At 31.2% G+C, this 25753-nt stretch overlaps 1 protein-coding gene across 1 annotated transcript in view; it reads left to right on the plus strand.

Annotated features, from left to right (window-relative positions):
• The first annotated feature begins 4913 nt into the window (after nucleotides 1-4913).
• Nucleotides 4914-25753, plus strand: part of LOC139484698 (uncharacterized) — a 41025-nt gene continuing 20185 nt past the window's right edge. Inside the window, exons 1-3 of the mRNA XM_071268572.1 lie at nucleotides 4914-5177; nucleotides 6466-6646; nucleotides 7742-7845. Of these exons, the coding sequence (XP_071124673.1) occupies nucleotides 5123-5177; nucleotides 6466-6646; nucleotides 7742-7845 (340 nt within the window). The 5' untranslated portion in view covers nucleotides 4914-5122. The remainder of the gene's footprint in view (nucleotides 5178-6465; nucleotides 6647-7741; nucleotides 7846-25753) is intronic.

The following is a 25753-nucleotide window of genomic DNA, read 5'->3' on the forward strand; positions in this document are numbered from 1 at the left end:
ACGTTAAGCACGATACTGCGTCTCAAATGGTAACGTCAAATTTTTACGTTTTATGGCGATTAATGCTTATTTGGGATAAGTTTTTATTTTGCTTGCAATTATTGTTTTGCATATCAATATGGATACTTCTTAATGTTTGGTTTTCTGATTATGCATGAAATATTTCCCACTGAAAGTAACAAAAGCAACAAACAACAAAATATATCGTATATAAGTAATGCATAAATCTATATAAAATGAGAAGATATATATATACGGTATGATGAGTGCCAATGAGACAACTCTCTACAAGAGACCAATTGACATAAAAAGTAATAAAATGCAATGTTTCCCCATTAAGATCCGAAAAGGAGGAAGATATATATAAAAAGTTTGTCGGGAATTACACGTTAAACGGGTATTGCTTATAAAGTTCAATTTACTTTCTTTAATAGCGGTACAATTATATTAAGAAATGAAACGATTGTTAGAAAAAAAAAGAAGATAAATTATAATTTACAAGCTTTGTATGATGTGGAGAGGTATCATACTATTCAATCCTATGTATTAATTATAATATTTATCATTTAGTGATTATTATAACCAAGGATTTGTATAGTGAGCCCACTATACAAATCCTTGTTATAACCAAATTCAGTCATCTGTATATAATTATGTGTTTCCTTATGTTTTAAGGTGTACATAGTTGCTAAAACTATACCCTTTGGGTAGTGCTCCACAATTAATGGAGGAATATACAAGAAACTGAACTGAACTGGTATATAGCCAATGGCACGCTTTAGGCCCAATTTCATTTTCACTTTCAACAGGAACATATATATTAAGGCTATACTGTTCCCAGCTTTCAAGTTCTATACATATGAATCTTATTGCAGAGAAATAAAAAAAAAATCGAAGTTTTACGCTAGCCTTCCAAAATTTGAATATTTGAACAAGATGATTTTTTTATCCTCTCGTGATACAAAACTTGTTCACAGCTTAAGAACCTCATCTAAACGAATTACCCCAGTCATCGGATTTTTTTTATATACTTTGTGGTCTTGTTGATAGTATCTGACCATCAAGCAAATTCTATCTGAGGAAATATATACAGATGATCCACCATAAATAACGTACCCCGAATCGACAACGTTGAAAACGTATGATAGATAGATAGATAGATAGGAGATAGATAGATATATTTTATTTCCAATAGTGGACCCATTACGGGCATAATCAGTACATTGATTTTTTTTATCACACAATGCCAATAGACAATAAACAAAAAATAAAAATAGAAATACGTTTGACAAAAAAACATGAAATATAAATTGAGTTAATAATTCTTGTAGTCACATATCAAAAACCTGTATGTTTAGTGATTATTGACCATGCACCAGAAGCAGCATCACATCCATTATTTAAAAAAAACAAAAACAAACTTTGAGTTAAGTCCTTCCTCGTGGCTGATGCATATGAGCAAATAGTATTGTTGTTCATATGCAGGAGTCACCAAGGGCAGGTGCTTAAAGGTCACTCAAGCCTCTTCACAGAAATCTGAAAAATTTAAACATTTTACAACACAAGCATAAACTAATACTTAAAAAAGAATTACTATATTGTAGTCCTCCTTGAAAATATGAAAAACTTGCAAGACATTTCATTTCTTTCAAAAAGAAGTCGTTTTGACTACGCAAATTATTAAAAAGTATGTAGCTGTTTTGTAAAGTTAAAGTACAATCACGGAAAAGCACTATGTAGCATGAAACTAATCTAAATTTGCAATAAATAACGTCGAAAATGACAATTTATTTGTTAAAAGCGGCGAAATCTGACATTGGACATCTTGCAAGACATTTGCCAGTAGCCGTTGCATTTTTATATGTAGTGTGAGTGCTGCAAAAATTCGATTTCGATATGGTCTATGTATGTACTTTTGTGAGCATAATTTACACAAACGAAATATCATATTATCTTATATTTTAAAACCTATAAATTTTGATAACTTAACATTTTCCAAAATCTGACCATAATGAACATTATTTGTTTTTGCCAAAAAATAGCGTTGGTCGTTACAGGAACGCATATTCAGTAATATTGTAATACTTAATATATATAAATTAAAGCATATCTTTCATTCGAATTTTCGTGGATATAACACTGTTTTGAAGAACACAAGCACCCCTGCTAAAGTTATTATGTGTATTATAGTCTGTTACGTCTGACACGCATATTTGTGATGTTTTGTCAATATGTTGCCTTATTTTAGACTATAGTAAAATATGATAAAACAATTTGTACTTTTTTTCAAAACAGTATTTACCTGTCTAGTCTATGGATATGTTACAGTGAATTTGTAGAATCCCTGATTTTTCAGGGATCATGTAGAATCACTAAACTGATAAGTGATTATATATAAACCCTGAAAATGAACAGTGATTTTACATGATCACTGAACATTTTAATAATTATTCTACAAATTCCCTGAAATTATTTTAGGGATTATCAATAATTCAAAGATACTTTGTTTGATAAAAGTTAAATATGGACAAAATAATACTTTGTTTGTTCTTATTCTTAGAAAGTTTAAGGACCATCTTTTATATTTCATACATATTGCACATCGTTATACATCAATATAGGATGTTAGCTATTGGGTATAGATAAAAAAAAAAAGTCTAAAATATTTGACGAACATTTTTTTTGGTGATTAAAGCAAAAGTAATAAAATCTAGATATACAGTTTTTTCTATGTACTATTTATCATTATGCACATTTCTGCGATTAGCGTCTCATTTGTAAACTATTATTTTAGTCAGATTTGGGATGACTTCTGAGGCCCCCTTTTTGGGAAAAAACATTGGTTGCTTATATAGGGAATCCATGAAGCGTGACTGGAGCCTGCCCCTCTTAGGCAGTCAGTGGGCCCCACTTATGAAAATTTCTAGATCTGCCAGTGGACTTTTTGTTGAACCAAGGATTTGTATGGTCTTACTAGACAAATCCTTGGTTGAACCTATTGTTCGCAAAGAATTTAATTCATATAGACACATTTTTTTGGTTGATATGCAATCTACTAAATTTAAATTTTAATCCATCATGGTTTACTAAGATAATATGACAAAAAACTCAAGTGTAAATCCACAGTGCATGTTATGTGTGGTTCAACAAATGGTGAATAAGGTTATTGAACATCTGTTCTGTGTATTTTATGTTTAAATGAACAAGAAATTAAAACTGAGAGATTTGCCTCAACTAAATTTCTAGAAATACAGGCAGAACAAATGATTGGAAGTACCTGTTATGATTTAATTTATTTCTACACGATAGCCTCTAGTTTTGGTACCTCAGATGTTTGTACTGAACTCTTCATTTTTCTTCGAAGTGTAAATCTGATTAGATATGTGAAGGACAATATTTGTTAAAATGCCGATGTTGTGGTAAAAACATACTACATGTGATTCAAATAGATGTGCCTGTAGAAAAGCAGGGCAAATGTGCAATAGTCGATGTCATCCAAATCAATTTGTAAAAATAGATGATTGTTTTTGAAATATTGTTCTTAATATTTAAATATAATTATTGTGCTAAATATTTAAGTACATTGTTTCTAACATTCTAATGTATTGATGTTATCATTCTTATACATGTATATTGTGCTTAACATTTTACAACTTTTGTTTAAAATGATGTTTTAATATGATTATTTTAGAATTAATTATCTAAATTTAATTTATTCATTTTTATATAAATACAACTAATTCATCACTTCAGTTATTATGTATAATCCCTGACGTTTTTTCTAGTGATTATACATAATCCCTGAAAGTTTTAGTGATTATATATAATCCCTAAACTGACCAGTGATTCTACATTATCCCTGAAATTTTCAGGGATTCAACATAATCACTGATTATACATATTCACTGTAACAGATATAAGTTTAAAATATCTTTAATACTGCTATTATAGAAAAGCTGTTGATTAGTGTGAACTTGTTGAATACGCGGTATTGACGCAATAACGTGCGTAACGTCTTTCCTAACGTCAATTCTTAATCGAATTACAATGCGCGTCAAATTCGCTTTACTGTCCAAACGACGTTAACTTTTTTAAATTCGTATTAACAAAAACGAATTTCTAATTTGAATTGGGTAATTCGAATTCGAATTAGCCAATCCGAATCAATTGGAATTAAAAAAGAAGAGTGGGAACGCGTTTAGCGAAAGAGACTGAATTTATAAAATGGGTAATGTTTTCCATTGCGGTCTGTAATATAAACCATGAAAAAAATTAGCGTCATTACGTATGTCACAGTGAATTTGTAAAATCAGGGATTTTGTAAGATCCCTGGAATAATTAGTAATTTTGTAAAATCACTAACAGTTTCAGTGAATTTTATCAGGAATTTTATAGAATCACTGAACATATTCGTAAAATCCCTTATTACAAATTTAATCTTGATATTAGAAATGTATTGTTCTTAATACAAATAAACCAATTATTAATATTTGACTACATTTCTTAATAAATAATACTAGTTAAAAGTATTGCACAATGATTATGAATTATGATACATTGTGATGGACATAGGAACCGATATAAAAGATTAAATTACTTAATATTCGTCATATTTCTAACAGTGTTCAATATGTTGGATTTAAAATTTTCCCTCAATTATTTGAAGTAACATTTGTGTGTAAGACATGCATGTATTTGCCTGAGCCATCGAAACATTGTTTACATTTATTTGAGTGAAAATATTCCAAAATATTCGCCAATTATTTTTTAATGGTATTTATTTCAGTAATAAAGTAATTTCTATTCGAACGTTTCCTACTGTCTATATGAGTTAATTCAATACTTTTTATCATATCTAATTTTACACATGTATATACAGAGGAACTCTTCCGAAACACGGTTGTATTCACATTGACTTTATTTAAAGCAATACACAAGAACTGGTCGATTTATTTCCATTGTTACTTTTATCAGACCTAAATTTCAATTAAGTCGCTAGGAGGAATACAAACAAAAAGTGATTTAATAATTAATTAAAAATTGTGCACATGTTGTGTGTAGGAAATCATTGACCATGTATTTATCCAGCAATGGTTATGGATAAAACTAATAACATTTATGCATGGATATGATGCTCACCTATTTCCTGTTAGCCAGTCTGGCTTTTGTTTCAATTGGTAAGTATACATAGAGATCGACATAAAACAGTTATATTAAATATTCAATACGACTGGTCTTCAGATATATAAATAGATTTATGTATTATCATTTATATTTGCATTTTTTTGGGCAACTGCACATATAGCTACACGATGCACGACACTTATGAGTCAACCACTTAGAGATAAATGCACCAACAGATGGAAATCACTTAAAATACTCATTATATTAATACAGTGATGCATTTCACTGTAAGGCATACACAATAAAAAATGGCAATAGCTCAATAGAATAAACACCTTTAATTTAATATGCAATAGAAATCATAAAAGACGGTTCTTACTGTACAAAATCTATAATGTATGCATGCTCATAGCATGCATAGCATATATGTGCACTCTGAAAAAATAGTGGACGATGAAGTGAGTGAAATGATATACTGTATATGGTATAACACATCCTGTATGTTGAGCTCTAGATTTTCTTTTGAATCTTGTGTTGTTGGGTTGCTGTTTAATTTACCCCATGCCTTCTTTTATTGAAACACTAAATAATGTTATATAATGTTGTTGGTCCATAAGGTATAGAACCACTAATTCGGGACAGGTCAGAAAGAACATAAGAAAGTAGTACATATTTTAAACAGAATAGTTCCTACGCATAGCTGTAACTATCAGTTAGTATTTTGATAAATTTGGTATCAAATAAAAACTTTAAAACTTGTGATCAATGCAAGAGCTTTGTTGAAAGTTTATTTGGAATAGTACAAACATATAATGAAATTATGATAAAAGGGCACATTTGCCCTGTTGTTCAGCCGGTACGACGTACATGTTTTTGAACTACCAAACTTCTGGGAACCAGTGCGCTCTAATATGCAATAAGGGTGTGTTGAATTTTTCAGAATTCAGGATAGAGGATACATTGTAGTTTAAACATAATATAACTGCCAGTTTATTTAAACTTAAAACACAAAAGCCACAAATACTTTAAATTGCAACAAAAACCATATTTGTATTAAACATTCCATTCTCAAATATCTTTTTTTGTAGACTGGGTGCCTAGCTGTGAGTGCCCCTCTGAATTTAGAAGATATTATACATACATATCTCTTTATTTTGTAGAGAACACATGTGGAGGTAAAATAGCAAAAATTTCTAACTCCAAGGTATTCAAAACGGAATTTTCCTTAATAATTGGCAAACTAACTGTCATATTCCTGACTTGATACATGTATTTCCTTATGCGTTTCCCATTGAAATGAGTGGAGATGAAAGATATATATTTTTATTTTTTATTTTGTAGAGGGCGCCTGTGAGTTTCCCGCTGAATTGAGAGGCTATGATTGGTACACGACTAGTAATGGGAAAGTAACAATACCATCTGATGGCAGTACTATAGTAAACTTTGAATCAGCAATACAGAGCGCGACGTTTACTTTAACCTGTTCAGAATATGACAGTGACACAGACCGTTATATTAGCACGTGAGTAGAAAGTATTCTAATAGGGATTCAAGACTGTCTATTGTTGCTTTTAACTTAACAATCAATATTTTAGGTGTCATACCACCAATTAAAAGTCCCTATCTGTTCAACCAAATTTTACAATTTTCACAGCTTTCTAAATATTTTACCTTAAGTTTAACTTCATAGAAACCAGGTATATCCTGAATCGTACATGTATCAGCTTTCTACATGCCAATTTTCAACAGATGTTTAAAATCATATACAAAAAGAAAAGGTCTTCCGAATAGAAGTAACACTAAAAATAACCCCTGGTTTTCTGGAAATCTTAAATAAGTATTACTATGGAGTGCATTAATCCTCAATTTTGAATGCAAACTCATAAACAAGTAAAATTAAGCTCAAAAAGGTGGCATATTAAAGTTTAATTTTTATGGTGTGAAGAGAAGAGTTATACAGGTATAATACATTCCCGCGTCTTTCTTTAAACTCAAAGTTAATTGTCTGTTGGCAAAACTTGAAATGTTAATGGTCTATTCCATGAGAGAATTTAAAATTTTTAAGAAAACAAAACAAATGTCTAAATTTTTAACATTGTCAATTTAAACCCTGATTTGTACTAAACTGAGTCGGACACACTGTTCGTACGCACTGTATTATACACTCGACTGCGGCGATCATACTACCAAATAAACTCATCATAGATACCAGGACTAAATTTTGTATATATGCCAGACGCTCGTTTCGTCTACAAAAGACTCATCAGTGACGCTCGAATCCAAAAAAGTTAAAAAGGCCAAATAAAGTACAAAGTTGAAGAGCATTGAGGACCAAAACTCCTAAAAGTTTTGCCAATTACAGCTAAGGTAATCCATCCCTGAGGTAGAAAAGCCTTAGTATTTCAAAAATTCAAAATTTTGTAAACAGTTTAAATAGACTAAATTTTGCATATACGCCAGACGCGTTTCGTTTTATTATTTAGTGTATTGTATTTGCGTTTGTCGTAGAATTTTAAAAACGTTAAAAAATTGTTGAAAAAACATTTGAAGCATTTGTTAAAAAGCAATACTTTTCGTGCATGCAAATGTCAAAATTTCATCCCAAATTTCATTTCAGGGTACAGTTTAGATTGTTCGGTGCAGTGGACAATTTCAAAGCCTTTTTCTGTATGAAGTTTACCAAAATAACGTCAATGAAGTATATTATGACGTATGACGCAGGTAAGTTCATTTGTACATTCAGACATATGGCATTTCTATTCCAGATTGTTGTGGCTTTGTATTCATGACACACGACGTATGATACATTGCCATGCCGTTCGCGATTCCATATTGAAATCTGTATCATACAATGTCATATCCTATGTGATACCCTATCATAGTCTACATAATATTCCAGCAGATTCGACATGGTCTCCGAGCATATTACACTTGACAGTATCGTACCTGAAACCATGGTATATCTTACTCAATACCGTGTCATATCCTTCATTAAAACTTAGTATATTTCCTTTTTGAAACTCTAATATATCCTTGTTGATACCCTGAATAATTGTTTTACATATGTACATTGTTCTCTGACACTCTGGAATATTTAACTTGATAACATGACATATATTTATGAAATCATTTTACAAATCCTATATATGAGTAATGATACACTGAAATATTCTTCATTATACTCTATCACATATGCTCCTTCGCTTTTTTGTGTGTTTTTGTTGTTGTTGTTGTGCATGTTATGTCATGGATGGATGGATTGTTCATATCCTTTTTGGCTCACCGGAGCCCGAAAGGACCCATGTGTGCTTATGCCATCACTTGGCGTCCGTCGTTGTCCTTCGTCTGTCGTCGTTAACTATTTCAAAAAAAAAATATCTCCTCTGAAACTACTGGACCAAATACCTTCAAACTTTCACTTAATGTTCCTTAAGGTATTTAGTTTATAAAGTATATCCGGAGTTTTGATCCATCGACAAACATTGCCACCATGGCTAAAAATAAAACATAGGGGTCAAATGCCATCGAATTGGTAGTTTTAAAAATTTTTTGCAGTTTTTGTTATTCACTTGAATATTATCATAGATAGATATAAAATGTAAACAGCCATAATGTTCAGCAAAGTAAGATCTACAAAAACTTTAATATGACCAAAACTGTCAATTGACCTCCTAAGGAGTTATTGCCCTTTAAAGACAGTTTTACGCAATTTATTTATCAAATTTGCTAATATTTAAAAAAAATTTCATCTGAAATACAGGTGAGCGATTCAGGCTCTTGAGAGCATTGAGAGCCTCTTGTTATATTTGTTGATAATGTGACATATCCAATTTAATACCTTACAAAATATCCTAGCATGTCCTGCCTGGTACATGTACATGTACCCTAACCTGGCTTACAAAATATCATAGAATATCCTACCTGATACCCGAACATAACTTACAAAATACCACAGAATATCCTAATTGATTGCAAGACAAACCATACAAAATATCATAGCATTTCATACCTGATACCAAGGCAAACCATACAAAATATCATAGCATATCATACCTGATACCAAGGCAAACCATACAAAATATACTAGCATTTCATACCTGATACCAAAACATACCTTACAAAATATTATAGCATTTCATACCTGATACCAAGGCAAACCATACAAAATATCATAGCATTTCATACCTGATACCAAGGCAAACCATACAAAATATCCTAGCATATCCAGACATACGTTGAAAAAAATGCCCAAGCATATCAATACTGATACTCAAACACCCCGTACAAAATACCCCAACATTTCCTACCTTATACCAAAGCACCCTACAAAATACCCTAGCATATCCTTCCTGATATTCAAACATACCATACAAAATACCATATTATTGCATAGCAATATTATATTTTCCACTGAAAGTAACCAAAAGTTAGCATGCAATAAATTCTAATATTGCACTAGTGCAATATATCGTTAAAATTTCATGACGTTATCAACGACAAAATCTTAGTTTAAACCCATTTTTACTGTCAAATATTATATTGCTGTACAATAAAAGGGTTATTGCATGAATATTGGGGATATGTCCCTCGTAGAACATATATTTCATTCATTCATTCATTTCTTTATTTCCTATCAAGAGATTCAATGAACAACATATATTAACAAAGTTTACAAAACAGACAACACAATACAATATTACACTATTTACAATAAATTAACTATAGCATATTACCAAAAGAACATTTTAAGACAATTGCTCTCACTAACGACAGTTCATGTACTAGCACGCTACTGTATTATCCTTCTCGTTACTCTGCTATACTCAGCAACACAGAGTGCAACGTATACGTGGCACAAACTAAGAAAACTGTCAGTGTCGATATTTACTGTTGTTATGTGCTTGCCTAAAAGAATGCAGTATAACTGTTCATCGTCGTATGAATACAGTTCGACAAATAATTGCAATGGAAACCTTTCAATAATGAAATCCCACCATGCATCTCTGCTGATTGATTGAGTACCACAAAAACTACAACACGCATGTACGTACACATCTAGACCTAGTTGAAGTTCTCAAGTCTAAAATACGCTTGACTATAAAGTGCTGAAAACAATTCAACGTTGGTATATCGTTTGACTTTAAATTTGTCCACATTTCAGAACCATACAGTACAGTAGGTAACACAATAGACTTATACAGTTAAAGTAGAACGCATGGATTTGCTGACTTGAGACATATACCGTTAAGAGCGAAAAATAATTGCGAATATCAAATTCTACTCGGGACAATATTTCCCAATATTCATGCAATAACCCTATAGTATATACTACCTGACACCTACACATCCCAGCATATCATACTTGAGACCACAATTAAAAATATTTTGGTTTACCCAAACCCTACCCAAGGTTGAGACAGTGGGTAGGTAGGTAGGCATTTCTTTTTTTTTTTTTTTTTTTTTTTTAAGAAATTTACGTATCAGCTGTTTATTAGTCTTCATGCCAAATCTGATTAAAAAAAACTTCCTCAAATCAGGACAATAAAAGAATTTGAGTAGGCAGCTTTTTTCTGGGTATTTAGGGTTTGGGCAAACAACCCAATTCTTTTTTATGGCCTGATATCAAGACATATTTTACATGATACCCTAATATATTCTACATGATACCCTAATATATTCTACATGATACCCTAATATATTCTACATGATACCCTAGTATATTCTACATGATACACCATTTGTATCTTATATAGACTTAGATAATTAAAATAAAAATAGATACATCTTGATATATAGTTTATTTATACTTTTATGAGTACTTATGATTTTACATACTCTTTACTTGTATCTTTACATTGTTCAAATCCGTGCGTTTCTCAGGCTGAGAACGATGTCTATCAACTTAATTCGTTTAATGTGTACTTATTGCTGCTTTAGTCTGATGGATCAGGGCCAATTTATGAGTTGTAAAATGGCTTTGTGTCGATTTACCTTTTGTAAGTTATTTCTTTTGTTTCGTAATGATCTATTAGTCAGATGAGTTATTTGCAACTGAATTTACAGTTTATTCTTTTGTTGTGCCGTTAAAAATTGTCTTATGCAAAATGGACGAGAACTCACAAACTTGTTCAAGCACTACACATTATTGGTTTGCCTATTCCGAGTCAATGGGTGCCAATTGTTCGTGTCTGTCGTATTTTTTATATACAGTTCATGTTGCTCAAACTTCAGTTTTTGTGCAGTGTTTTTTGGACTGTCTTTTCATTGTTTACTATGGCAAACAATGTCTCTAACGAATTCCAATGCCTATCTACACATACAGTATTGTACATGCTATCACATTCACATATACCAAGCAATGCACAAATGATCTTTTAAACTAATTGATCATTACATCACAAATATATAAGACTATGTGTGGATAATTCGTCTTGTGTCTATGCTATAAGCCACGAATGTAATTAACAGCAAGAGTTCGAGCATTTGATTTTAAGAATGCAATAAGGGAAAAACAGTGAACTTGTTAATTTGTGAAATAACAAAGCTTTGTTCATGCAGAATCAGTAGACTTGAATTGAAAAGTCTGTTTTTTTGTAGCGGGACGGCTGCAGTGCAGGCGATTTGGTGTCACGATATCACAGTAGCATGGGTTCGAATCCCGGCGAGGGAAGAACCAAAAATTTGCGAAAGCAAATTTACAGATCTAACATTGTTGGGTTGATGTTTAGACGAGTTGTATATACATTATGTACACAGCCATGTATCACCATCATTGATGGCGATCAGATGGATACATCGGTTGTAGGGTTGTCACTGACTCAGACGTACTTATGAATATAATTATTTTCTGTGACTGTATCTTACATTAATTTGTAGGATCCTTTACTATAGATAATTTAGCTGATCTGTAACAATAACATATATATATATATATATAACTATCTTTTAAAAAGACGCAGCAGAGCTGCTTTGAATTCTGCATCCAAAAAAGCATAGACAAAGGGATTAACAATACTGTTGACAATGAATAAATGGTAGAATGGAATGACGATAGCCAGCTCTGTCGGATGTAGCCCCTCCCAAAATGTTGGGTTTAAACCTTCTAACACAACAATTGATCCAACGGGGAAATAACATAGGAGAGAAACGGAGGTAATGATGATAAACATGATGGAGAAATTTCGTTTTACACGTCTGTTTCTTTTCTCCAAATGATCTTCCTTTACTTTATTGCTTACAATAGCAACTTCTTTTTGTCCACTACTAGAATCAGTGCATACGTTTGATACTATTTTATGCTGTTTCTTTGAATTCATTTCTATTAGGTTTCCGTTCCTCTCAGAGGTGTTTTCTGCCTTACACATTGTGCCCAAGTTATTCTCATTTTCTCTGCTTTCTATATCTATATTGACTTGACTATCTGAAACAACATCCTTATCTTCTATAGGTGTATCAGTGTTTTCTTCAGATCCCGATTTTGGGATAGTGCTGTTCGACGCTTGTGTTTTCTTACATTTATCGGACTTGAAATGTTGGAATATTTTTAAACCAACTTTACCATAGAGAAATGTTAATGCAACAACAGTTAAAATCATCAAAACCCCAAACAATATTGCATAAGCAAATCCAGCTTCATAATAAGCATACTCTTTTAGCCTACCACACCGGCTCCCATACTTAATTCCATCTACAAGAAAGTCATTTGATCCATATAAGATAAGGTATGGAAAACATAGAATAACCGAGATAATACAGATGGATACAACCATCATTCGGCGAACTTTTAAACTTAAGGTATGGTCTCGGCAAATTTTGAAGTATCTTTGTACAGCAATACATTGTAAAAGCCATAAAGATAAGGAGGCCGGTACGGTGAGACCGCAGAATGTTAGTTTACATAAAATGTTATGTGAGAACTTGATCTGATTTACGTCCCAGATAATAGCTGCCACCGAACACACAACGGACGCAAACATGTCTGCAATTGCTAACTTTGGAATGAAATATCTTTCATCTGAAGTACCTTTCATCTCATATCTATAGACCAATAGAACTACGAAATTTCCAATAATTCCAACGATGATATACAGCACAAGTAATGCCATATCAGGTATAAGGTTTCTTTCAACTAATTGTATCCAGTCTTCTACAATTTTGTCAGTCATATTGAGCTCTTTTGCATCTGAATTCCCCGGCATGCTTCCGTTAACATTTGTCAATGAACGCATGGTTACTTTGGTCCACAGTGTCTTAGAAACAAAAGAACATGCATAAAATACAAGACATTAAGAAATTAAATCTTAAAACGTGAACGTTGTCATGAGATAAGGGCTAAACAATGTAGAAAATGTATGATTGTTTGCTTCGCATCACGGTGCGAAGCTATTAGTTTCAGTCGACATACACGCCATCTTGAATTAATTACTTAATATCACATAAAGGTTCTGATTGGTTGCAATATGATGCGGCTGCGATATAGCAACAGCTATTGGCTTAAGGTGGTACCCAACACTTTCACTAAAATTAATTTGGCTCGTTTAATTTTCATTAAATTTTGTCAAATTATTTACTTTGACACTTTAACAAAAATATAAAAATTTAAAAAATTTTGAACCAACCGTTTTGTCAGAAAAATTACACTGGTTATATAGCAATTTGACAAACACCAATTTTGATCATTGAGAAGCTTAATATTCTGTTTACAACACAACGTAATTAAAACGTTTAGCTGACTTTACAGAGTTATCTCCCTGTAGTGTTAGGTACCACCTTAAACGAGATAAAGAATAATTTGCTTTTCCCGTCCGAGAATGAGACATCAAATGCCCGAAAATTTACTATGTGTATTTCAGTTCCGATCAACTGTTATTAATTCATGTTATTTTTTTTCATGTTTTTTTCATGCATATATTTCACAGATAAATTCAATATCGAAATATCAGTTTATTTGCTTTTTTTAATCTGCAATATGCACGATTTGCTTTGCTAAACAATTTTCATATACAATGTTTACAAAAATGCATTTCATAACTGTATTTTATAACTTTTGACAATCTAGGCACACCTCCAGAGAGGAACACCCAATAGTCGTTTCTATTTGTAATTATTTTAATTTTCAGCAAGTAGTTACAAAATCTTTAAGGCACACTCTTAAAGTAAATCTGTTTTGTATTAATCAATATCTAAAAATACCACATTTTCAATACTAAATCAACAACCATATGCACACACATTTTACCTTAAATTATGACAGAACGAAGCAGTCCATGGCTTTTTAGAAAGCTCAAACTTGTTGCTTCATTACTTTCAATGCAAACAGCTATGACGGCTTAGTTTGATTACATTAATCATTACACAGGCGTAAAACCGCATATCCTGTTTATTTTAATTCATTTAATGCACATCTTTATATCCTAATATGTGAGTTTAGTCCACATACAATTTATAAATTCCGGGATCATTGACATTGTATTTTGGTGTTTTGCTGGACAGGATCTATTAGGAAATTTAACAACTAGTATTTAGAAGTTATTTAAATATTTATGAATTTTGTATTTAATGTGAAATAATAATGAAAAATGGTTCAAAGAACTAAAATATTCATTATAAGGTTACAAGAGATGTATTAAATGCGTAACACCTCCATCAGGAGGGAGGTAAAGGATTTGCCGTTGGTACAGGTCTTTCTTTTGAGGAATCAACCCGAACGATACCAAATTTCATTTTTGGTTTAAGAAATAACATAAAACCCTGTGTAAGATCATTATTTTCTTTTGATTAAAATTTACTTGAACATTTCATTCATTTGATAGTGTTAGTGTGTTGTGGATTAAGGCAAAACAATCCGTTTATGGTCTACACATCTTCAGATTTTATTAAGAATTTTCCCGTTTTTATTCACGTTTATTATCATCTCTTTACTAATTATTAGATAAAACTGAATTACTTTTTTTTTATTGTTTTCGTAGTCAGTTTTTGTTTTATGATATGTATCAACATCTCATAAACTTTTATGTCTTTACATAAATAATTAATGTTATGTAGTTTTGAATTTCTGCATTTATTATATTTTGCAATATCCGTAAAAGACCATTTTCACAGTCTTGATATCTACATTTAAGAAAAATAAGGACAGTATATTTTTTTTTTTAGAAAAAACGGTTTGTTTATTAGTTGTAATTGGCTTTCAACTAGCTGCTAGTAACTGCTAGTATTCTTATTTCGGTGTATTGCGTATTTTGTGTTTCGTAAGTTGTATAATCTTTTCTGGCAGAGCCAATTTACAGTTCGTTTTTGTGTTGTGCTGTATCAGCATTGTCACATGTAACGGGGAGAAGTAAGCGCTCACACATATGTCTACTATTAAAGAAAAATTGTTGATTTTATTGGAAGTTCTTTTGACTTAAGAAGAACAGGTTTTGATACTGCTATTTATTATCAATGTGTTTGTTGTTTGATATTTTAATTATGTTTTGGCTCTGATTCTGAATGCGCCTGTCCAAAGTCAGAAGACTGTAATACAATGGTTATCGTTGTCTGTCATAGTTGTATTCGTAAATTGTTTTGTTATAAATTAGGCTGCCAATTTTGTATAATTGAAATGTTTCACATTTTTTATGCTGGGACCTTTTTTAGCCGACTATACGGCCTTTCTCGGTGTTGAAGGCCATACCCTTGTCTATTATTGCTTACATCTACCTTATTTAAACTTTGGTGGATAGTTGTCGCATTGACAATGATACCACATCTCATAATATGTGAATAATAGAAAGTACTTACTTGATGGCCAAGAATAATCATCCACAATTTCGAAACGATAGCTGAGTTTGAAGCAGAAAAATATTTTTTTTCTCTATGGACCTTATTATATGTAAATGAGTATTGGTATTAATGAAATTGATTTCAGTGAATCACCGTTCTTGGTAAAAGCTTGTTTTCCCTGTAGAAATGCATATCAACAATCTATAGAAACTGATGACTACTTGCTTATTTACTAAGTTAGGCAGGATTTTAGCGTCACAATCAATGACGACATTACAGCCCACTTATCACTCATAAAACAAGATAACACTGATTGAGTAACAACTCAAGCCATTGATATCAATTTTTGAAATAGCAAGTCAGATTGAATACGGAAAATAGTAGATATAGGTGTCTGAATTAGATACATTAACATGATTAAGTTTATATTTATTGGAATATGTTTTGGCTGTTTTAATAACATGATAACAAACTGAATTAATATCATCTGTATCAAGTAGTTCATATTTTGATATTTTCTTCGGTGGATATATTTTTGTGAATAAAATGTTTATAAAATAGACATGGTTTTTCAAAAACCTTGCACAAAGAGCTGGAATCAATCTGCGTATATAATAGTGCTTACATAATCTATTGAGGTAATAATCAAAACAAACGTTGTGTTTAGAGAAATCAACTTTCAGTTCCTGTTCTTTTTTTTAAAGCCTATGAACTATCATATTATTGTGCGAAATAGATTACATATAGCATCAAAAACAAGATTTAGTTTTGTTTAGTATTGGTGTTCGTTTCAAATTTAAAAAAAAATCCTTGACAGGATAACAATATTTAAATTTTAACATTTATTATTAAAAACAAAATAATCAATAAAGCACCCTTTTTTGGATACTATTGGATACTTGACAATCATACATCATGTCCTTAATTTATATTGTCAGTCTAAGGAAGAATTTTAATCGTTAACATTGGCAGAATACATGTATTAATCATTCATTTCTGCCAATGGAAACATCCATCGACAATACGTTTGTGGTGAAATGTATAATTGCATATTGTCCTTGAAACCATAATTATGGTTAAGTTATGTTTCTGTGATTTTTGTGGTGTAATTCAAACTAACTTAGGAATGAAAACGGTTGTTTCGTAGTTTGAGAATAACATTCATACTAATTTTCTAATAACTCTGTCTTCCTAATCATCACATGTTCACATGGACTATTTCCTGACGGAGGAAATAATTATACGAAAAATAAAGAGAAAACATGTAATGAAATGTATATCTCATCAATTACTCGGTGCTTAATTTGAAAATAATGAAAAATAATTAACCAGACAGATGTTTTGATATTAGAATATATTACAGCTTAAAGTACATATATTTGAAACCCCTTGTAGAAAACATGATGTGATAATTAACATGATATGAATAAGAATATAACGTTTACAGTGTAAAAAGATCGGTACTTTTCTATAAAACAAACATATAGGAACCTGTTGTTTGAAGTGGTTGTCGTAGTTTGTTGGGGGTTGAGAATCATTAGCGATTTCGTTTTTTCTTTTTTATAATATAGATTAGACTGTTGGGTTTCTTGTTTGAATTTAATTGTTTTACACAATTCTTTTGGAGTCCGTTATAGCTTGTTGTTGGTGTGAGCCAAGACTTTGTTTTAAAGGCCGTACTTTGACATAAAAAGTTTACTTTTTATCTTTTTTGTGACTAAGATAAAGAGTTGGCACTTATTCCACATCTTTTTATTTATATTATAAGTTGCACTTTCATTTAAGTCAATCTTGTATAAAATGAGATGTGGGGAAGACTTTATTAAACATCTGAAGGTTACATATTGTCTTTAATAGTAGCTAAGTGCAGTTAATTTCAAATAAAGTAATGCGTTGGTTTTCTAATTTATAGACATAATGGTGTTTGAGTTTATCGTCAATATCTAACCATGGGAGTAAAATCAATATATGTTCAATCCACCACTTTCTGCATTAGAAAATGCCTGTACCATATGTACCAAGTTAGGAATATGACAGTTGTTGTCCATTCGTTTGATGTGTTTTGTCATTTGATTTTGCCTTGTTATTTTGGACTTTCCGATTGAATTTTCCTCGGAGTTCTGTATTTTTGTGATTTTACTTTTATCAATATAATACTTCCATGATCCAACACACTTTTATAAAGTTGTCTATTTACCATTGTAATGTTAAAGTCACGAGTAACACTTTTAGCAGGAACTTTTTTTCCCGTTCTAAAAACAATATCCCAGTTTTGGGAGGGTTCCTCTTACAAAACCTTCAGTTTTCTCTACGTTGGCATTGTACTTGTTGTCTAAAGCTATGCAATACAATGTCAAGGTTTCAGTCTTGAATTGCGTTGCTGTATATGATTATTTTTAGCAAGCTGAATTAGAAATCAGGCAATCATTTTATGTTCTTTTTAACTGTATTTATTAACCTAAAAAAGAATGAAAGTGAAAGCATATCCCTTTGCAGATTTTCTGTCGCATTAATTTTTTTTTCTTTGAAATATTTTCCTTCAAATATGGTTTGTATTATGAAGTTGTTCTGTACAGCTGAATATAATACAGAAAGTTAAAAAAAAAATGATGACATGTATTTCGATAAAAAAAAAGACTTTGTAACTATTTTGTGTTTTACAAAATTTAAGTCAATTGGATTACGCTAGTCATGTCAGTGTTGAGGTTAATACTAACAGAACAGCACTTTGAGTTTTACCTGAGTTATGAATATCTTTAAAGATTTAATATACTCATTTGCACCTTACAATTCGTCTACAATTATTTTATATTATATGAATTTCGTGCGTCTGGAGCCTTTTCGGGGATTGTCGTTCACAAGAAACGTTCAAACCCAAATATTAAAAAACATAGATGTAAGAAGCTAAATTACAGAATGGACATGAACAGAACTTGATAATCATTTTTGATGAAATATTCAATACAAACAGAAAGATGTGGGCATAATAAAAGCATGCTAAATATTAGGTTAAAACCGGTCTTAAGTCGTTTATAATTTATTAATGCTGTCAAGTCACAATTTCAGAAATTTGGAAAGTCATTGTAAATATTGTAGCCATGGGGAGACATCACTACTTAATTGATAGGAGGTACCGCTGAGGATCTGTTACCCCACCCTTTTCATATAATTTAGATATAAAACTGTCACCTTTTCCTATATTGTTTGGGTTTCTAGTTTCAAAATTAGGAAATAATGTGTGTACTTCAAAATATACAAAAATGAAATGATTGAACTACTACATAATACTTTTCACTTTTTCTATTACCCAAAACTAGATTTCTTTACTCTTGAATCTAATGAACTATTTTACTGTAAAAAGTAATGCTCTTCGTTTTTCTTTTATTAATTAGTTTTAGATTTTTAAATATGTATGCCGGGAGCATATGAAGAGGTATTTATAGTCGAAATGCGGATCTTAGCAGTAAAACTGGTATTGTTAATTTTATTTCTTCAGATTATTCATATCTCGTCATATAAAAAATTCTTTACTTGTGATGAAATTTTAAAATGCGGCCAATTTCGTGTATTTTATGCTGGCAAATAACATGTGTTCTTTGAAATCCAAGTCGTTACAGATAATTCGCGAATATCGAATTATTTGGAAATTATAAGATTCTATTCATTTGAAATTTTCCATAGTACATTTCGTGTTTCCATGTTTTGATGTCTCATTGTAATGTTATAGTTACATCTTTCTTTTCTCAGGTTTCAGTTGAATATAACATTTCATTAGTAACATAATAAATTCTTCCTGTTTATTGCAAATGAAAATGAAAACTCTTTCCTGATGGAGGATATCATTGTAAAAAACAATATGCTGTTCCTTTGAACAATCGTGATCTTATATCATGTTATATATACATTGTGAAAAAGTAATTTATCAGCAGCCTTTTTGATTAATAACTGTAAATAAAAGATGAAAATAGCCCAACATTACGATTTAGAGAAATTCTAACAGAAAAATTAAAATATTAACCAATAAGATCGGGGTATTCATGTTATATTCAGTCTATAAACTGACTTAAAGAATCAAGTGTCCCCCTCGCCCACAATCTTCTTGACCGCGTGTCCCTTCGTCAATATCAAAATATTGATTTGTTTAGATTTTAGTTTTATAACATTACTGTTATAACTGTGTTAAATTGCAAGCTAAACGAATCCATACAATGTCGTCCTAAGAATCCCTTTTGGCATATTGGTTTACATTTGCACAATATATTACGTATTTGTGAATAGAAAGAATAAATCAGACAGATTTCGAAGCATGGTGAAACACATTATGATTATTATTTTAAGTGTATCACCATGACATTTCTGTCTTTTTTCATTTTTTAGCTCACCTGGCCTAAAAGGCCTAGTAAGCTTTTCTCATCACTTGGCGTCCGGCGTCCGTCGTCGTTAACTTTTACAAAAATCTTCTCCTCTGAAACTACTGGGCCAAATTTAACCAAACTTGGCCACAATCATCATTGGGGTATCTAGTTTAAAAAATGTGTGGCGTGACCAGGACAACCAACCAAGATGGCTGCCATGGCTAAAAATAGAACGTACGGGGTAAAATGTAGATTTTGGCTTATAACTCTAAAACCGATCATTTAGAGCTAATCTGTCAAAGGGATAACTTGTTTATCAAGTTAAGATCTATCTGACCTGAAATTTTAAGACGAATCGGACAACCGGTTGTTGGGTGGCTGCCCCTGAATTGGTAGTTTTTAAGGAAATTTTGCGTTTTTGATTATTATCTTGAATATTATTGTAGATAGAGATAAACTGTAAACAGCAAATAATGTTCAGCAAAGTAAGATCTACAAAAAAACCAAACATGACAAAACTGGTCAGTTGACCCCTTAAGGAGTTATAGCCCTTTACAGTCAATTTTTAACAATTTTCATAAATTTTGTAAATTTTTGTAAATTTTTAGCAAAATATTTTCCTCTGTAACTAATGGGAAATACATCACTCCGGTTTCTCATTGTAAGTGGCAAGAATGTCCAGTAAAGTAAGATCTACAAACTCATCACCATCACCAAAACACAATTTTGTCATTAATCCATCTGTGTCTTTTGTTGAATATGCACATAGACCAAGGTGAGCGACACAGGCTCTTACGAGCCTCTAGTTTCACCAGAAAATTGTCAATTTGTGTACGACGTATGAGGTTTTTGTGTCAGTTTGTTTACGACGTATGAGTTTTTTTTTTAAATATTCCTCAAGTATCTTCATTCTCTCTTTAATCCGCTTTCATTGGTATTGGTGATTTTGATTACGTTCTTTATCTTTAATTACAAAAAAATATGATATGAACCGTTCTATTGAGTGGCCTTTTAATTTGAACGAGACATCTAGCCAAAGCAAGTGCTTACGACTTATAAAAGCTTAAGGGACACCAACTTATACGCATATAATATAAGGAGAAACGGATCACCCATAGAAAACCATTAATTGAGTAAAAGCATCATTGTATAGAAGTTAAAGTCTAAATAGATGGATCTAAATTACTATCAAGCATACTTCCTTGTCTTTCACTAAACATGTATAACACGAACATTAATGCAGAGGTGGGGAACGACACGCGAACATATTAGGTTGAACTATAGTCATAATAGACAAAAATGTATGCATTTCATTTGTAACATTATAACTTCTTCCTCTTTACTGCAAATGAAAAATGAAAACTCTTGCCTGATGAAGGATAATACGCTTTTCTTTTAATAATCGTGATCCTATACATAACTGTATATACAATATCATGGCGTGGGGCTTTCAATAAACAATGCAAGTTTTAGTTAATTCAAAATGTATACCACCAAAATACCATGGCCCATTTTTTATATATTTCCCCTTATAAATAAACTCTTTAGAATGTGATGAGGAGTTGTGGATATTTTATACTGAACCCGGATTAAAAAAGCTAGTTAAGTTTGGTTGGTGGATAAAAAAAAACAACTAGGAATTTTCGTCCTCCGGATAAGTACACTGGCTGAATCAAACTACTGTGTCATGTCTGTCTGGCAGGTTTTATATGTCATTGATCTCATTTTCATAGTCAATGTAAAGATTATTGTGGTTTCATCTGTTTCTTAGGTATTATAATCACTAGGTCAAATATACTTGATTGTTAGGTGTTTGTTTGTGCTGTATTTCTGTAATGAAGTGTTATCATTTGAGCGATATTTGTTAACATTGCCATATAAGCGGGAGGTTTGGCTACCCATAAAACTAGATTCAATCCACTATTTCATCGTAGAATGCCCTGTACCTAGTCAGTAAAATGGTAGTTGTTGTCAAATAGTTTGTTTCTTTGATTGCTGGCGTTTGTTTTTGTTACTTTAGAGCTTCTGTTGTTCCTTTGTTTTTCTCTCTCAGTTAATGTTTTTTCTTCAGTTTTCTCTCAATCGATTTATAACCATTAAACAGCGATATATTACTGTTGCATCAAAAAGGTTTATTCATTCTTTACGTGATTTTGAATATGCTTAATATTTTGCATGAGGTCATTCTTTTTGTGAATCCCCATATCATGCAGGAATTGGTTGTTGTTTTCATTGAATCTATTTCGTTCTGGAACAGTTTTATCATCAGAACGGGACAACAAGGTTCACAAACGGTTAACATCGGCCCTTAATGTTTGATGTTTTGTTTTCAAATTGGTTACATATTTCAAATATAAACAATACAATTAAGGATGAGGTTAGGTAAACATTAAGAAATTAAGAAATTAAAATTGATACTATGAGCTGGTAAAGCATCAATTAAGGATAAAGATAAGCTAAAAATATTGATAGGTCATGGACCTCCTTTTCGGGATATTTGAGATTTAAAATATGGCGGGAAAAGGCTGACTCGGACTTTTACCTTATATTTGCATTGGTATTATTTGGGTCTTAAAACAAAAGAAAGAAAATCAAGAACTTAAATTTTGGTAAATGATTTTTAATGAGCTATTAAGTCTTATATGAGAAAATAAACGGGTGTTATGGGGCAAAATATTTTACACTTTATTGTATGGTAAACACCACGGATATTTGACACAAATTCTAAAACCTCACCTAAGTATATGTTTTTTGCACCCTCCTTTAAAATTTATGAAGCTATGACACCTTAAATAAACATTATTTGTATTTAAAGGTAACTTTTATTCCATAATTTTAATTGTTTTTGGCACAATCAACCTTGGCCGACATCTACGAGCCAAAAAGTGTTTATATTGAAGAATTCTGTATCAAAATTGGAATCTTTTGATTACAACATATTTTTGATACTTTTATGAAAAGAAATGATTTGTTTAGCATTAAAGGGGCTCCTGGGTATAAATCAATTTTTTTTTCTAATATAGGATTTCGCTATATTATTTTTATAAATGAACTTTATCATATACTTAAAAGAAAAATGAAATTAAAAAAATCGGGTCACCGTTCATTTAAGGTCACAATCTACCTCACATACATTTTTGTTAATGTCCTTTTTTTCTGTTGAACTAATAGGAGAAATAGAGGTAATATCGAAATAAAAAAATAACCTAATTACAGAAATCGCTTAAATTTTACAATTATTTAGTTGATGTACAGCTTATATGAAAACAATAATAAAAAATATAGGTCACCGATGAGTTAAAAAAAATATTTCAAAGGAGTAGGTCCAGTAAGACCCCTTTTTGACCCTAAAATAAAGCAGTTTTACAAAATTGTTAAAATGTAATCTTTTGGTTACTTATTGGACAGTAAAATGCTTCTGCTACATAAATATGGGCTGTTTTTGACAATACAATGCACATATATCGGGTACTAACACCATTTGATCATGCTAAATTAATGAAATCTTCACAATCCTTGCATTTTAGTTAATTTTTAGACGGTTTTCATGTAAAACGAAGGTGGCCGCATTTGTGTTCATCCTTAATATTGAAATGTAAGTTGTATTTGATGATAATACATAACATATATAAAGGTTGAGGATGAACACGAATGCGGCCACTTTCATTTTTGACAAAAAGCATCTGAAAAGTGACATTTTTCGGCATTTTGATAGATTTTTTCATATTTGAGCTTGAATCATATCGTTTTGAATAGCTAAATCAGCTAAAATCTTTCACATAAACTAATTGAATCAAATGAAATAGCCACTTAAGTGTTTAAAAAGTGGTCAAAATCTTTCGTCAGATTAACCTGAAATTTGAGGCCAAAATCGGTCCTTACCGGGCCTAGTCCTTTAATGCCAAAAAATGGCATTTTTGCACCAAAGGGAGATAATTTGGAGCTTTTTCAATGATATAAACATTTTAAAAGTCATCTGGGGCCAAACCGAATCGATTTTTTGAGTTGATTTTTTTTACCTTATCATAAAGTAATAACTAATAGTGTAATAAATAAAATTTTTAATGAAAAAATTAAGGTTCAATTTTTTGCTAAAATTTTTGTACCCACGAGCCACCTTAAGACTTTTGGAATAAACCCATTTACGAACCAACATGTGGCCGTTTTGGGATTTATGATGAAGTTGATATGTAAGGCCATTTTTTGCCATAAGTGAACCTTGTCCTTTGCCAAACAATAGTGTTTTTACTACCTTTCTTCCATCTCCTTTACGATGTATTATGTTATATATAGAACATGACACAAGTACAAATAACAAGTTTTATTTTCTAATTTGAAGCCACAAAACAAACAACATACATCTAATTCTAAACAATGTAATACACATAAAATAAAATATTACAAGTATATTACATGGAACTTTGTGTAAAATATTAAAGACAACTGGTATACAAGTATATTACATGGAACTTTGTGTAAATTAAAAATCGGTGTTCATGTGTAGTACCACCATTGATTTCCCGTATCAATTTTTGTTAAATTGGAACTTTAAAAAAAACCGGTGCAGAATTCATATTTGTATTAAATAGAGAAATATTTTGCGTGAGTAGAGATTTATCCTGTCCAGTACTATGGAATAAACTTCACATAATCTTTCATTGCATAAAGGAAAATAACAATCACTGATGGTTAACCAATCAAAGTTGCACACTTTTTTCTTACTGTAAACAAGCTTTAGTATCCCTGTAACTTCAAGTTTCCAAAATATTCTATAGAAACACCAAATAAAAAAAAAAATAATGGTGCTTTGAAACACACATTTGCAAGATATATGTAGATGACACAGCTTTTATTTACTGCAATGAAATGTGCAGACGATTGATTGATTGATTGATTGATTGTTGGCTGCTTAACGTGGCAAATATTTCATGCATATTTAGGAAAAGAACAAGTTAACAATAAATACAATAGGTAGATACTGTCATAATAGAGGCCATCCGGGATAATGGTCGGGGAAATTTGGAATGCCACTGGAAAATGAGGGTATATTGGATATGGACTGAAATTTTGCCTTATAACAGGTCACCTACGGACCCAAATTTATTTTTTATTTTTTAAGATTACATATTTTGAGATAATTACCAATGCATATAAGATATAAAGAAATCTATATATATGATATAGGGTGGTTTAATTAAACACATTCATGCAGGTTTTATTCCTAAATAAGGAATTAATTAAAAAAATGTTACAGAAAATTTTCAAAACAAAAGAAATGTCACGAAAAATGTAAATTCACAAAAATACAACGAAAATATAAAAAGTTGGACTTAACCTGATTTTGTACATAGCTAGTCGCATAGAGTTATATCAAATTGACCATTAAAATCAAGTAGAGATGTTCGATATAATAATGTTAACCTATACTTGATATTACCACAGTATACATACTTGATATTACCACAGTATACATACTTGATATTACCACAGTATACTTGATATTACCACAGTAT

The sequence above is a fragment of the Mytilus edulis genome, chromosome 8 (genome assembly GCF_963676685.1).
Source record: "Mytilus edulis chromosome 8, xbMytEdul2.2, whole genome shotgun sequence".
Taxonomy (NCBI): Eukaryota; Metazoa; Mollusca; class Bivalvia; order Mytilida; family Mytilidae; genus Mytilus; species Mytilus edulis.